The 16,563-nt window shown below is 42.2% G+C and overlaps 1 protein-coding gene across 1 annotated transcript; it reads left to right on the top strand.

Annotated features, from left to right (window-relative positions):
- Nucleotides 1-4,743: 4,743 nt before the first annotated feature.
- Nucleotides 4,744-14,299, top strand: LOC135705599 (uncharacterized). Its single transcript, XM_065227372.1, has 2 exons — nucleotides 4,744-4,817; nucleotides 12,791-14,299. Exon 2 carries the CDS (start codon nucleotides 12,805-12,807, stop codon nucleotides 14,161-14,163), a length of 1,359 nt encoding a protein of 452 aa, XP_065083444.1. The 5' UTR covers nucleotides 4,744-4,817; nucleotides 12,791-12,804; the 3' UTR covers nucleotides 14,164-14,299.
- Nucleotides 14,300-16,563: the final 2,264 nt, after the last annotated feature.

The raw sequence follows: 16,563 nt of genomic DNA, 5'->3' as shown, positions 1-16,563 counted from the left end.
CGAGGAATAACTCTTCTGAATTCGGCGTACAAAATACTGTCACGCGTTCTGTTTAACAGATTGAGACCGCTTGAGGAGTCCTTCGACGGTGAATACCAGGCTGGGCCGATCAACGACGGATCAAATGTTTACCCTGCGTCAAATCCTTGATAAATTCCGGGAGTACAACTTGCAGACTCACCATCTGTTTATTGATTTCAAAGCAGCATACGATTCAGTGAAGAGAAATGAGCTTTGGCAGATTATGCTAGAACATGGTTTTCCGGCGAAACTAATTAGACTGATTCGCGCAACGCTAGATGGATCGAAATCAAGTGTAAGGGTTGCAGATGAGATTTCGACCTCGTTCGTGACCTTAGATGGATTGAAGCAGGGTGATGCACTTTCAAACTTACTGTTCAACATTGCTCTTGAAGGAGCGATTAGGAGAGCTGGTGTGCAGAGGAACGGTACCATCATCACACGATCGTACATGCTCCTTGCCTTTGCGGACGACATCGATATCATCGGAATTGACCGTAGAGCAGTGGAAGAGGCGTTTGTGCCTTTTAAGAGGGAGACGGCGAGGATTGGGCTCACCAAAACGAAGTACATGGTAGCCGGTAGACAGCGTGGGAGCAATAGTGGTGTTGGTAGTGTAGTGTTGTTAGATGGTGAACAATTTGAGGTAGTGGAAGAATTTGTATATCTTGGAACACTAGTGACATGCGATAATGATGTTACCCGCGAGGTGAAGAGACGTATTGCAACTGCAAACAGGGCCTTTTACGGATTACGTAGCCAGCTGAAGTCCCGTAGCCTGCAAACGAAAACGAAATTCGCTCTGTATAAGACGCTGATACTTCCGGTAGCCCTCTACGGCCACGAATCGTGGACGTTAAAAGAGTCTGACCGGAGAGCATTTGGTGTCTTCGAGCGTAAGGTGCTGCGAACAATACTCGGCGGTAAACAGGAGAATGGCATCTGGCGGCGTCGCATGAATCACGAGTTGTACCAAGTGTATAACGGTACGGATATAGTGAAGCTTATAAAACACGGCAGACTACGGTGGGCTGGGCATGTAGTACGGATGCCGGAAGAACGACAAGCAAATATTATATTCAGCAGAGAACCCGGTAGAGTTCGTCGACTCCGGGGTAGACCTCGGACACACATTGGCTATTTGCAGTTGAGGAGGACATCAGGTCGCTAAACGTTCATGGCGACTGGAAGCGATTGGCTCAGGACCGAGTCCAATGGAGAAGAGTACTTCGTTCGGCGTTGAATCAACCTGGCGGTTCGTAGCCCATCAAGTATCAAGTATCAATCGTTTGCTTGGGACCAATAGGCTACTAAAGTGGTGAGCCAATTTAAAATCATTAGTTTCGTATTGATTGTTGCTACTACTATATTGAACTAGCATTTTCACCGAATGTACTAGAATGTTTTGGTTCTATCTCTTTCACTCTACTCAAAACTGAAATGCATAAAAAAAAAATGACAAAATGCTACGCACTCTTTGCATACTGTCAAAGAATCATTGTACACAAAATCAACTTTGTTCAAATCAAAACAAAAAAACTAGCCCATCTGGTGGATGATGGCACAAGCTTCCAAGAAAATTCTATTACAGTGAACCACATTATTTAAATGGATTTCTTCGCCAGTTAGTCGTCTGTCATAATACAATCAATACGAAACTAACGATTTTAAATTGGCTCACTACTTGACTAGCCTATTGGTCCCAAGCAAATCGACTAACGTACCCCATTCTAGTTATAACTATGTTTGTTATGATTCGCTATTAAAGTTTGACAGATAAAATGAGGGGTTAGTGAATTTTCCTATGTTTCGAGAGGTGAATCGATTAGCTTGGGACCGAAGATAGTACCAGAGCTGAGCCAAAAAGTTGAGCTCGTTTCTTCGGGATCTTCTGGTCTTAGAGTTACCTCTATGCTGGTACGGCTGCTAGAATTACACGAAGATGAGCGACGCCTGCTAAAATCAACTATACGGGTGATCCATGCACTTCAAAAACGCGCAGGAAAATCCTATGACAGTTCAAAGCGTATCCAGCTTTCCATGCTCGGTAATGGCGGCCTGTTTGTATGAATAAATGTATTCTTCACTGTGCTTTCTGGATGTTCGGATTTAGACTTCTCCCTTTCCCTCTCCCAGGAACAGAAGAAAATGGAACAACATACCCCCTCCAGTTAGTGTCAAAAAGCACAGTGAAGGATACATTTATTCATACAAACAGGCCGCCATTACCGCTCATTCAAAGCTGGATACGTTTGATAGTAGGCAACATCACGGGCCTTATTTAAATACGGCCCGCCTGACGTATACATGGTGGAAAGGGACGGACCCTTCACACAGGCTCTTTGGAACTACACACAGCAAAATAGTTGTTGAATATTACATCGAAACTGCTGCAACCAGGTCAATCCATCGGTTGGGTAATATCACATTGTACGATGTACATCGATTTTGCGAACAAAATTACATCCATTGATGTAATATTGTATCTGCTTTTTGCTATTACATCATTATTTCATACGTCTGCTTGAATTACGTTGATCGATATTACATTTTTTTTTGCTGTGCATGTGGTGTAATATTAAACGCTCCTTTTAAAGTGAATTGTACATAACAATGACTTACTTACACATGAAATCTGCCTCGACCAACCTGTCAAAACGCACCTGAACCACAAACGAAGTGACAGACGACTAACTGGCGAAGAAATCCACTTAAATAATGTGGTTCACTGTAATAGAATTTTCTTGGAAGCTTGTGCCATCATCCACCAGATGGGCTAGTTTTTTTGTTTTGATTTGAACAAAGTTGATTTTGTGTACAATGATTCTTTGACAGTATGCAAAGAGTGTATCATTTTGTCATTTTTTTATGCATTTCAGTTTTGAGTAGAGTGAAAGAGATAGAACCAAAACATTCTAGTACATTTGGTGAAAATGCTAGTTCAATCTAGTAGTATCAACAATCAATACGAAACTAACGATTTTAAATTGGCTCACCACTTGAGTAGCCTATTGGTCCCAAGCAAACGATTAACGTACCCTATTCTAGTTGAAATTCTATTACTACACTATGTTTGTTTTGATTCGCTATGAAAGTTTGACAGATAACATCAGGGGTGTGTGGATTCATGCAGAACATGCAGGGGTGAGTGAAATAGCTTGGGACTGCTTGGGACCGTTGTTCTGGTACTGAGTGAGCCAAAAATAATAATGATTTTCTTCGGGACCCAGTGGTCTTAGAGTTACCTCTATGGTAGTGGTGTTGCCATGTGGTACACTGAAAAATTGCAATAGCAGGTTAGTCACCAAAGTTTTCGAGCCGCTCCGTCTGGCACTTCGTTTGTGCCTGAACCATCACTGAAGCAAAGGGCAGGGTGAAAGATTTGCGAATTTTTGCCCTGAAATCGAGCATAATGAGTATACTAAACAGTGATTTAGAATTTGATGTCTCGTGGCTGAGATAGTGATGATTTGGGATGAGATCAGTCTTCGCTAAAAATGTCTTGCCAAATGAATTCTCTACGATCCCATACCGTTTCATCGGAATGTACTTTTACTTTTCATCCAATCGAGAACAAAACTGCCAGCAAATATGCTTTCGCTCTCACTAGCGTAGAAACAGCACGCAATCCACGCAAACGAATTGTTGTAACAACACCTAGTTTCCGAAACAATGGTCAGTTTGGAGCAAAACACTGAAAACTCTGTCGAAGCGTTCTGGTTTCGCCCCATTAATTTTATGCAAAACATTCCCAACGCGGCGTCGTCGTCAGTCACACCGATGCGGACTAGGTACGGCGATATGACGGTCGTCATCAGCATGGGCACGTTGTCGATCTGCCGATGCATCTGCATCAGCTTGCAACTGATTAGCATTTTTACAAACGCATTCGGAAGAATCGAATTTATGTCCATTCGTTGGTGATCAATCGTAGCTACCTACCATAATAATAAAAAGAACCGGAATGACGAGCACTTTGCGACAAAACGAGGAAAAAGCCGGTGATATTGTATTCAAAATAGGAGCATGGAGCAAAAAATTAGTCACCGTAGTGTGCTTTATGCGACGAGATTAAAATTACACGCGTGTTGCACCATTTAATCGGTTTAAATACATTCCTTTTACCTATTCTAGTTTAGTTCTACCACACGATTGCGCGTTTGTTGGGAGAGATGTTTGCGGATTCACGCTTCAGGTGACGGAGAGAGGCGACGCTACTTCGATGGATGGGTTGCCCGCGGGTTACTGACCACCACGCGATGAAGTGTCGCGGCAATCGCAGTAGGCCCATGTTGGATTAATCAAACCATGTGACGGAACAGACCTATACATTCGCTACAGGGATGCGGTTTCTGCCTCAGCATGGAGTTCCTCGTACGAGCATTGTCACGGCCTGCTATGCAGTGGAGGTACCCACACACCCGTATCAAAGTTTGTGAAACTCATTTTCCACGATAATCTGGGAGAAACATTTTCAGCCTACTCTGTCGGTTCCAGAATAGTTCTGGTGCGTTCTCCGGTACGGCATGCGGCGGTAATTGCAGGTGGGTGGTGTGGGCTCTGTCGGACTCTATTCAAATTGTATCACATCGAGGAAAGAAAAACTCTTTTGTGTGTTGGGAAAATAGTTCACCCGTGCCATCCGTGGGGGCACTTTTCAGGTTTTTAGTTTTGCAGATTCTGCGTCTCGGTTCTGTGGCGATGGTGATCATCGACGGTACGGCCGCGTTTGGCGGTTTAGTTAGACTTAGAGTGCGGTTCGGGTTGGATGTTTTGCGGTTTGCTGTGGTATTTCGGTACGTTTTAGAAGCGCTCAACTGGGCATTGAAGTGACATACAGGGAAAGCTTGAAGAACAGATCTCGAGTGCAAGTGCTGTGGATAAAATTGTGAATTGTGGTTTTTATGAATTGCATAACAATTAATATCATGACATTTGTGGCTTTCGAAAAGTAATAGATAAGGATTTATGGATGATGGACATTTTGTATAAACTGTTTGATTTTGAATGTTTAGATAATTTATTAAGACAAAATTGCATTTTTTATGCTTATTAGGGATATTCTGTCGCTTGGGCCTCCATTAGTTCAACCAATAAAGGCTATGAGTTTATATTATTTTATCCCTATATTAAGGATTGTTTTCCGGTTATCTTCGATGTTGCTTGCTACTCCTTTTTCTTATTACACTTCACCGTTTCACAAGTCAAAATATTGAGCTTTTTGTGAAAGTATGTGACTGATACTTTCATCAATTGTTTGCTGCGGAGTAGCATGTAATGTCTAAAATTTGCAGATACCTATATAAACATCGTGAATCTTGGGATCCGTGCTTGTGGAATTACAAAGTGTCATAAGACACATAACTATGTGACGAAAACAAAAACCTTCATTATGAAGAAGAATGTTGTGAAATTGAAAGTTTACAATGATCTAGAAGAGTCAGAAGCCTCAAGGCCCAAACGCAAGGTGGGCGGAAGTGGAACGGAAACGGCAAATTTGACAGTTGTCACAAATTAAGGTCCGTTTAGACTATCTGATTTCTTGGTCTGATTTTGACCGCCGCCATAATGAAAACTCTACTCGAATTTACTTTCGACACACTGTTTGCTGGTGTTCACACTGCTTGCACATGTCGAAAGAGCTATCAATTTAGATTTTAAAACAAAACTATATCAGAAATCAAAAGTAAATACTTCCATCATGAATTACCGGAAAATTGCTCTAGCTTAGGCAGGCTTTTATTATTTAAAATAAAATGAGAAGGAGAAGGTGAACTTTGTGGAGTAGGAAATGGTTGCTCAGGAGGAACACTGGCAGGGATCTGGCTCATATTGTCCTTCAAGAGCTGCGATATGAAGGGAAGCCAGGATGCCGATACCAACTTTTGACAAGCTAGTGGGAAAAGTTCTCTATAGATCTACAGGGGTTACTCAGAATAACTAGGATAGGCAAATTTTTGGTCAACTTTTGAGTGTTGTAACTTCGTCAAATATGATCCGACTTTAAATCTTCTAAGAGCATTTGACTGGAAAACTAGTATTGTTCTACGGTGTGGACACGAAAATAATCCTGGTCACCGGATAACGGAGATATTCCGGGTTTCCGGAGGGCAATTTTTGGTGAAATTTTATATATAATGCTGGTTAAATATGTATACTTTTAGTAAATACAACGAAAGAAGAACCATTTCTAGAGCAAATCATATGCCAAGAACTGAAATCGGCCTATAATCAACCGAGATATGGCCATTTTTCTGAAATCGGTTCTGGTGGAGGGTTCTGAATGCGGGCAGATCATTTAATCACTCAAAACATGCCATGCAACAGCTCTTTCTTCATGTTTCTCGTCAATAGACTTTCGATAAACTTTAAATGCATCATTGACCAATTTGGCCACTCTCGGAACATCCAGTATGCCCCCGGGGGAACCTGGAGCAGGGGACAATTGCATTTTTACACCAAAACATACCGTGCGACAGCTCATTCTTCCTGGTTTTTCATGAATAGGCATTCATTAAACTTCCAATGCATCATTGACCACATTGGTCACTCTCGGAATCACGGGATACCCCGGGGGAACCTGTAGTAGGGGGCAATTGCGTTTTTACTCAAAAACATACCGTGCGACAGCTCTTTCTTCATGGATTTTCATGAATATGCTTGCTATAGAATGGAAGTGGATCATTGACCACATTGACCTTTCTGGAGTCACTGGAATGCCCTGGGGTCAATGATCCACTTCAATTCTATAGAAAGCATATTCATGAAAATCCATGCAGAAAGAGCTGTCGCACGGCTTGTTTTGAGTGATAAAATGTTCTGCCCGAATTCAGAACCCTCCACCAGAACCGATTCCAGGGAAATAACCATATCTCGGTTGATTATAGGCCGATTTCAGTTCTTGGCATATGATTCGCTTTAAAAATGGTTCTTCTTTCGTTGTATTTACTAAAAATATATATATTTAACCAGCATCATATATAAAATTTCACCAAAAATTTAGCAAGTTTGACAAGCCCTCCGGAAACCCGGAATATGTCCAGTATCCGGCGACCAGGATTATTTTCGTAGGCTACACCGTAGAACAATACTAGTTTTCCAGTCAAATGCTTTTGGAAGATTTAAAATCGGATCATATTTGGCGAAGTTACAACACTCCAAAGTTGACCAAAAAATTGCCTATCCTAGTTATTTTGAGTAACTCCTGAACATGATTCCTAGATTTCTGAAAATTTCTGTTAAGAACAAACTTTCCTGAATATCTGCAAATTTCTCGGTTGTTTTAAAGATTTCTTTGAAGTTCTATGTGTTCTGCAGAAGTTGTGCAAATTTTCTTAAAAATCTTCAAAGTTCCTGAATCCCTGCAGATTTATGATCCTTAAAGATCAGCAATTATCTGTGATTTTCACAAAATTTCTAATAATCTACGAACTTCTTGAAAGTTCTATAATTTTCTCTGTAGATTTTCATGATTCAATGAATATCTGTAAATATCTCTGAACATCTACACAATTTCCTTGATTTGTTTTTCGTCGATTTTGTTTTCTATGCTGAGCACCAATGCTACCGACGCCAGGGAGGCAGTTCCCACATCGCTGCGTGCGCTTGGCCGGGAGGTCGGTGCTCACTTCCTTCGTGGAGGAAGTAAAATACGTCGTCCATCACTACCGCCACGTCGCGATTCGCCGGGAAAAACGAGTTGACCATCTTATTCAGCCGCTGCCGCTGCGTCATTGCCTGCAGCTCCGAAAATGGGATTTCCGCTTCCTGACATGTATGTTCATGTTCGCCAGGTACTTTTTCACGGTTTGGCCGGTTGCACCGACCTCCCGGCCAAGCGCACGCAGCGATGTAGCCACTTTTCCCTCGGTCTTCATCTTCAACATCCTTTGTAGCTTCTTGTTGCTCAGGGTCGTCGGCCGTCCGGAACCGAGCTTTCTTTCGATGCTCTGATTGTTGTCTAATAGTGCCAAGATGTTGTAGATGCCAGAACGGGCGTATCCGACGTCCGCAAAGTGCCGCACGATGTCCGTTTTCGACGCGGCGGGGTGCCGTTCTTTGAACGTGCACACTTCTGAACGGAGTTGCTTCACTGTTTTTGCCATCACGGTTAGAGTTCGACTGATAGAGCTGTCAAATTTTGTCTGCTGACTCATGGGTTACTTTGATTGATGCTGCATGGGTAGTTTCGTCAGTGCGGGTGAAGGTGAAGGTGCCTCCCTTAGCTCAGTCGGTAAAGGCGCAGCTACAAAGCAAGACCATGCTGGAGGTGGCTGGGTTCGATTCCCGGTTCGGTCTAGGAATTTTTCTGGTTGGAAAATTTCTCGACTTCCCTGGGCATAGAAGTATGATTGAACTTGCCACACAATCATATCAATGCAAAAATGGTACAGGCATCGAAAGCTCTCAATTAAAAACTGTGGAAGTGCATCTAGAACACTAAGTTGAGGGCACGCAATAAGCTAATATGCGATATGCAATAAGCTTAAAATGCAAAGAAGAAGAAGAAAGAAGGGTGAAGGTAAACTCATGAAAAATCGACATTTTTTGTCCATTTTTTTTTAAAATGCCTAACGTTCGCATTGTGGAATCGTAGATTAGAATGAAGATTCGCCCTTGGCCTAACTCACACTGTATGGCAGTATCATTTGTTATGAATGCAAAGAAGCTTGAACCCGGGAGTTAGAAGATGACAGCTCTACCGCAGCCACAATAGCACATTACAAGAACGCAAGCATTCCGAAGCTATTTTCACACATGATAAGCCCCGCTCCAATGCATTATTGATGTAAATATACACCATTGATAATGTACTTTCAATCAAGCAGTAGTGCAACACTTGATTGACGCGTATTTAGTAAGTTTTGAAATGATCGTCTTGAATTAGATGGATATTTCCTCTCGAGGACTGAAAAGGTGAATAAACTTAGCTGAGCGTAACTACGGGTAGGTTAGAACAGTCGGCACCACATGCAACGGATAAGAGTTTGAAAATTTTCACTTAATGCACTTGTCAACATCACTTCTGTACTTTCAAATTAACACTTTTTAAACGACACAGCAAAACAAAAACACGTCATTTTTGTAGCACGGCCTACTTCGATCCGATCAGATCGACGGAAAACCAATCAAGGAAAAAAAACTACTAGGGACAGCCCTATGGGGTTGTACGCAATGGTGACGTAGGACTACGTGGTCTTATATAATAAATCTTAATTGTGCAGCAGGAGCTTGTATTTTGTGTAGGAAAAGGAATTTGAGCGGTGTTCTCTCTATTTATACTCTTTAGTATGACGAGATTGACATAGATGGCCCACATCAACTCACGAAGAGCTACTGATTTCGATCAATAGCGGTGCGCCTTCTGCCTCCTTCTATGGATACTCATGTGGGCTGTAGCTCGCTGTTTGCAAGCAGCCTTTCATTGTGTACTGGAAAACACTACCACTTACGCGGTGATTTAATAAACACCGTTTGGTAAGACGGGTTGGAATTCAACTTTGAAATCTGTGTTAGGGAAATCGATTTCCCCAGGCCATCGGTGATAATTTTAATTATATAGCAACAGTGACACATTCATGCAATTTTCAATAGTGACATTTTGAAAAATGATAAAGTCTCAAATTTAACAGATTCGTAGGAAAAATTCCCGCAAACCAACATTACCGTCGGGTAGAGGAAGCCTTACCATACCTGATGGTGATGTTGATTTGCGTGGGCGAGCCTTGAATTTAAAGACATCATCGAAAGAAGTCATTGTTTACAAAAGATGCTACGCCCTAATTCCAGCTCTATCCTGACATCCGATTGATGACCTTGACAAATGTCCAAAAAATACTCTTTTACAAATTTATGGTGGTCCTGAAAAGGACCGTTTAGCTTTAGCTAGGTTGAGTAATGCTGAGCAATTAGGGTGTTAAAAACAGATGAGGCTGGTGGGCTGTATGTTGTTTGGAACGAGGGTGACGCGCTTGGCATAGATGGCCCACAGCGACTCACGAAGAGCTTCTGATTCCAATCAATAGCGGTGCAGCTTCTTCCTCCTTCTATGGATGCTCATGTGGGCTGCAGCTCACTGCTTGCAGGCAGCCTTTCGTTGTGTACTGTAGAACTATGTTCAACGCCACGCGCCGAAAGTACTGCTGATGCCGATGACCGGACACCACCACACACGGTGAGTGGAACTGAATCCGATCAGCGGTTGAGACCAGCCTTGGTAGCTAGCTGCTTGCGGGGAGCCTTTCGTTGTGTACTGGAGAACACCACCACTCTCCACGCGGTGATTGAATAAACACCGTTTGGTGAGTCCGGATGGAATTCAACTTTGAAATCTGTGTTAGGGAAATTGGCATCCGGATTACATGCATATTATTTTATATTAAACGAAAATTTAATTAACGAGGCCATTCTGGAGTCCAAGATGGCGGCCATCGGGTGTCAGAAAAAGTGTTAAATACCCTGAGATATACGTATTTTCGGAACGGGAACAACGCGTAGATGTCGAAAATTTACATCAGATATCATTTTGGGATCCAATATGGTGCTCATGTGGTTTCAGGAAATGAGTCAAATACTCTACCATATGAGTATTTTCGGAACGGAGACGACACGTAAATTTACAACGTCATCTCTTTATTTTCAAGATGGTGTCTGTCATCGATTTCTGGCCTCTAGATGTCACCCGATTTCAAAAAGCCACCATTTTAAATTTTAAAATGGCGTCAAACATCGGTTTCAGACCTCTAAACGTAACTGGGATTTAGAAAATACCCACATTGATGATTATTTGACAGTATTTCCAACTTTTCCTGAAATCAGAAGTCCAATTTGGATTTCAAGATGGCGTCTGACAACGATTTTCGGCATCTACGGGTTATTCTGTTCGGAAAATACCCCAATTTTAGGGTATTTCAAACTTTTCCTCAAATTGGAAGCTGCCGTCTTGAATTTCAAACTGGCGTCGGATATCGATTTTCATTTTCTAGGCGTCATACCTATTCCAAAAATAATCATATTAATGGGTATTTGACAGTATTTCCCAGATTTTCTAGAACCGGAAACCACCATCTTGGATACTAAAAAAAATCATATTTTAGGGTATTTGACACTTTTAATCAAATCGGAAGCCGCCATATTGGAATTCAAAATGGCGGTGAATATCGATTTTAAGTCTCTAGACGTCATCCCGATTTAGAAAAATACCTTATTAATGGGTATTTGACAGTATTCCCCACTTTTTCTTAAACTGAAAGCCACTATCTTGGATTTTAAAATGGCGTCGCATATCGGTTTCGATCTTTAGACGTCACTCCGATTCCAAAAATACCCATTATTAATGGGTCGGCGTCAGTATTTCCATGGCGTCAATCATAAATTTCTGCCCTCTAGACGTCACCCTGACTCCAAAAATACCCATGTTGATGGGTAAACAAACCACCCGACAGTGATAAATTTGACATCCCCGTGCACAGATCTATGCGCATGAACCGAGTGAACAATCAACAAAAGTTAGAAAAACTGCGTGAATTCGGATCGTACTATACTTCGCATCAATGCGAAAGTAAGTTCATTTGACAATGAAAGACGAAATGGACGCGAGTCAAGCCAAAACAAACAGCATGAACACTGATCGAAAGTGGTTCTGTTGATGTTGAAGGGGATCTGCTCGAAGAGAAGACAGAATGACTTTCAATTGAAAGTGACGGTTGACAGCTTCGTCGTCGCTTGACGATTTTCGATTGAAAGTGACTTTGTTGGGCCCTGATTCGTAATCTGCATTACCAATACAATCGAAATCCAAAATTTCATCAATTTTGGAGCACTGGAACTATTTTAAATAAGTGTGACTACATTAGCTAAAATCACCATCTTAGCGCCCCTCGATGCTACTTCGTATGGGAACGAGCTGTCAGTTTGTTAGTTTTGTGTCAAACAGTGAAGTGATTATTTTGCTCTAAATCTTAATTTATAAATTGAGATGGAAGTTAATGGGATCGAAAAAAATATCGTTGTGCTCAGAACACGATGCCCTTTGAGATGATGTTTGAAAACCGACATATTTTTCAAAATTAAAGAATCCAATTAACATCAATTGAAGCGCTTGGAGATTAGCAACTTGAAGGCAGGCATACAATTCCAGCTGAGATTGAGATGTAACAACCAAGAATGAAAATCTCCATTATCGGATTCAGTTAGCCAATCACAAATTATGAAATCCGTCATGCAAGGTTAAATTATCAAACATTCGACCTATGCTGGTAATAGTTAACTCATCCGAAATGATTCAAATGTTCTAAAACAATGACCACCATCCGCGTTTCAACCCATTTGACCGTGATAGGCCGTAGTATGACGTAAGCTCTAATAATGAAACGCAGCTTAACAATACCTTTTTTTTGGATTGACCTTGACTCCAACACCAGCAGCCACCGAGGGGTGGCGAAAAACTCATCTATATGCGGGCACACAAAGACTGCGAGTGTCATAGGTGACACCGGGTATCTAATCAAAATGGGAATGGTCGGTCCCATCCATCAGTGACGCTTTGTTTTCCGTTTCCCATTTAGCTCAATCCGGTTGAATTCAATTTAGAACGATTCAGTGATTCAGCATCGGATCAAAATTGATAGACCAACCTAATCTGAAATGCTGCTTCATTGTTCAAATTGTTCCCAACATCACTCCATGATCTGCTTAGCAAACCGATCAGAACAGAATTGATTAGATGTTTAATGCTTTCATCTGTCTTTCCCTCTCTCCACCTATCCAGATTCGTGAACGGAAATGGCGCACCTCTGGAATGCGCCGTGGTTGATGTTGCTGTTGGCAGTTATCACGGTAAACTCGATGCACATTCCCGAAGATATGGAGATACTGGAAGGCTACGATCTGGACTCGGCTGGAACGGAAATCAATCCTGAGGATGATTTCTACGAGCAGCGAAGTTTGCTGGAACCGTTTTACTACCGAGCGATCCGCGACAAGCGGGAAATTCCTTATAGGGTTTTGGAGTCACCGGGGTTGCGAAGCCACTTCCGACAGTCAGTTGACGCTCAAGAGTTCCGCAACGATCAGGATCGTTCGGTGCACAAAAGGCAAAGACGAAGCACTGAGAACGAAGACGATGCTGCAACGGAGGAGCCAAAACCAACCGAAGAGCTGCCAACACCGGCCAGGCAGATGATGAACGAACGCACCATGGAAGTGTGGGCGAAAACTCCCTATCAGGCGAAGAAACCGATGAAGGAAGAGGAAATGGATTCCGAAGCGGAAGCTTCCATGATGAGCGAAGGCATCAAAGCGAGAGCTCCTCGAGTAAACTTCATCACGCAGAAGAAGTTCAATTCCGGTCAATCGGAAGCTCGCGATGAGAAGGATAAGGTCATCCCGGAGTTGTATCGCAAACCACTGGCAAGACTCTACTACGAATATCCAGCTGCACCAAGAGCTTACGATTCGTACTCTTCCCACTCCCAGTCCCCAATGTACCCAAAGATCTACAACAAATACGACGAATACCATCGGGACATGATGGATCGGATGCATCCACCGGCTCCACACCGTTTCGATATGTACTACCAGCGGCGGTACGACAACGACTACGACACCTACTTCCCGCGATACTCATTCCCCAGCTATTACTACTACCCTGACAAACGGTTCGACGTTCCATCGTACTACCGTGATCGGAACTATCTCCTAACGAATGACGTCATGGATCCGCCAGTGATCCCGTCCAGAAACCGCCGCATCATCTACTACGCAACGCTACCGGAAGTAGTGCGAACCCCTCCGAATGTTGACCTACGGTATCGGAATTACAACAAGTACCCTAACCGGTACGATCCGTTCTACCCGACGAAGGCACCGTACAAAGCGTCCACTGATCGGAACCCGAGTGCTGGTGGTGGTGGTGGTGGTGGTGGTGGTAGTGGTGGTGACAGAAAGGACGACAAGTACGTCAGCTCGACACCGATCAAGATCGTCCGGGACCTGGAAGCGCAGCAGGAGACACCCGGGTCAAGCAATTCGGCCGGTAGACGGCAGTATTCGGTGAACATTGGCGGAGGAAGGAGCAACAACAACTACCAGGAAGGGGCGCGACACGAGCAGGATCGGTCGTACTTTGGAAGGCATCATTGAGTGGGACGAGAAGTAGATTAGATTTGATAAGCTGTAGATTGTAGATTTCTGTAGATTAGCGGTAGTGTAGACGGTTGTGAGTTTGTATGATGATCGATAGTAATAAAGATGACTTCGTTTTCTACCTAAACATAAAGAGGAGAAATGGGAAAAGCTTCAGTAGAGAGAAGTTTCAATACTACTTTCGAGTAACTGATTTTTATAATTTATAGAGTTGGACACACGTGGCACTCAACAACAACTGCACTGAAACAAAGAGAATAGTTAGGAATACTATTTTGCAGAAAACACTTATTTTCAGTATAACTACGCTTAATACCGTTAAATCTACCATGATTTCAGTATAGATTACTATAAATATATTCAAATTTACTATAATTCTGTCAAAACTACTATGGTTACTCGAACGGTATAGTAGTTTTGATAGAAAAATTAGTAAAATTAAATGAATTTCGTTTCTGCACAAATCTATTGGTTGGAGTATTTAATTTAAACCATCAATATAGTATTTTTGCCAATAGATTTTGTTTCTGTGTGGCATTTTAAATGGACGCACGGTTTCTTTGACAGCTGTAACAATTCCATCATTACACAGATTCACCTGGAATGCAATCTAGCTGGACATAATTAATAACTTCAAAGCGAAGCATTTCCGAGGTTTGGTGTCTTATTATAACGAGGACCATCTATCAACACAAACAGAAATTCATTGGCATAGATAAAGGGCGAACACGAAATTATTGCGACACCGAAAATGTCATGCCAATTTTCTTATAATGTTTAGAATCAAACCAAAATTTTAGGGTAGTTTTATACATATATTTACTTCAAAAATCAAAAGAAAAGTTAATCGATGGAGCCTTGAGTGTAAAATTGAACGCATTTTCGCTTGATGCCCTCCATCAAAGTCTTTACAGTGTCATCCGGTACCAGTTTCTCAGTTTTTTTTTCCATTTTCTTAACATGTCCTTCTCGTCTTTGACTGTCTTCTTGCTCTTCCGAAGTTCCCGCTTCATTATTGCCCAGTACTGCTCCACCGGGCGCAGCTCCGGACAGTTTGGCGGATTCATGTCCTTTGGAACAAAATGGACAGAATTGGCCTCATACCACTCCAGGACACTTTAAGAATAGTGGCATGATGCCAAATCTGGCCAAAATAGCGGAGCTTCGTCGTGCTGCTGCAAGAACGGCAAAAGGCGCTTCTAGAGGCACTCAGATTTGTAAATCTCGCCATTTACTGTGCCCTTTGTCACGAAAGGCTCACTCCTCAGTCCGCAAGAGCAGATGGCCTGCCAAATGAGATATTTGGAGGCGAACTTCGACATTTTTTTCTTCTTAAATTTGTCGTACACATCGAACTTGCTCTTGCCGGTGAAAAACTCAAACCCCGGAATTTGCTTAAAATCGGCTTTTATATACGTTTCGTCGTCCATCACACAGCAGCCATATTTTGTCAGCATCTTTTCGTAGAGCTTCCGTGCCCGAGTTTTAGTCGTCGATTGTTGCCGCTCATCGCGGTTTGGGTAGTTCTGTACTTTGTATGTATGTAGTCCAGCTCTCTTCTTTGCATTCTGGACGTAGCTCTGCGACATGCCGATCTTTTTAGCCAAATCACGGCTTGAGACGTTGGGATTTGCTTTAATCATCCGCTTCACCTTTCCCTCCGTCTTTTTGTTCTCCGGTCCCGGTTTTCTTCCAGCTCCTTTGCCGTGGTCCAACTTCAACCGCTCCTGGAACCGCTTCAACACTCTGGAGACGGTTGAATGGTGAATGTTCAACATTTTTCCCAACTGCCGGTGCGACAGGTCAGGAAATTCCAGGTGTTTGGAAAGAATTTGTTCTCTCAACTCGCGTTGGTTCACCTCCATTTTCGTTGAATCGAAAAACACGACTTCGAGTTTGACAGCATGTACACAATACACATCAATGAGAAAGTGTGCAAAATTTGGTTGATTTTTACCCAATGGTAAAAAAGTTATGCCCTGTTGAATGTGTCGCAATAATTTCGTGTTCGCCCTTTATCACCAAAATTGAGCTTTTCAGTCTGACATTTTAGCGACTTGCCGTCTTCAGCAAATACAATAAACAACTCTTCTCAAGATGTAAAAAATCCATTGCCAACTGTTTTCGAATTATCATGTAAATATTAAAAATTAGTGAAAACATTGTTTTTTTTTTATTCTTTTTAGACATTACTAACTATAAAAGGTAATTACCTTTTTTCTGATGTTAATTTACACAGAACAGTGGATCAGGAATGCAATCTAGCGGAACAAAATTAATTATTACGAAACGAAGCATTTCCATGACTTGGTGCTTTCAGCAAAGTTTTTCATTATAATAGGCACCATTTATTGCTATAAACATATAGGTCAAGACTTATCCACTTAGATGGCGCTA

Source organism: Ochlerotatus camptorhynchus, unplaced genomic scaffold (assembly GCF_037179485.1).
Source record: "Ochlerotatus camptorhynchus isolate MF236.1 unplaced genomic scaffold, CSIRO-AGI_Acam_v1.1 ptg000270l, whole genome shotgun sequence".
In the NCBI taxonomy this organism is placed as follows: domain Eukaryota; kingdom Metazoa; phylum Arthropoda; class Insecta; order Diptera; family Culicidae; genus Ochlerotatus; species Ochlerotatus camptorhynchus.
This window is presented reverse-complemented; position numbering and strand designations above follow the sequence as displayed.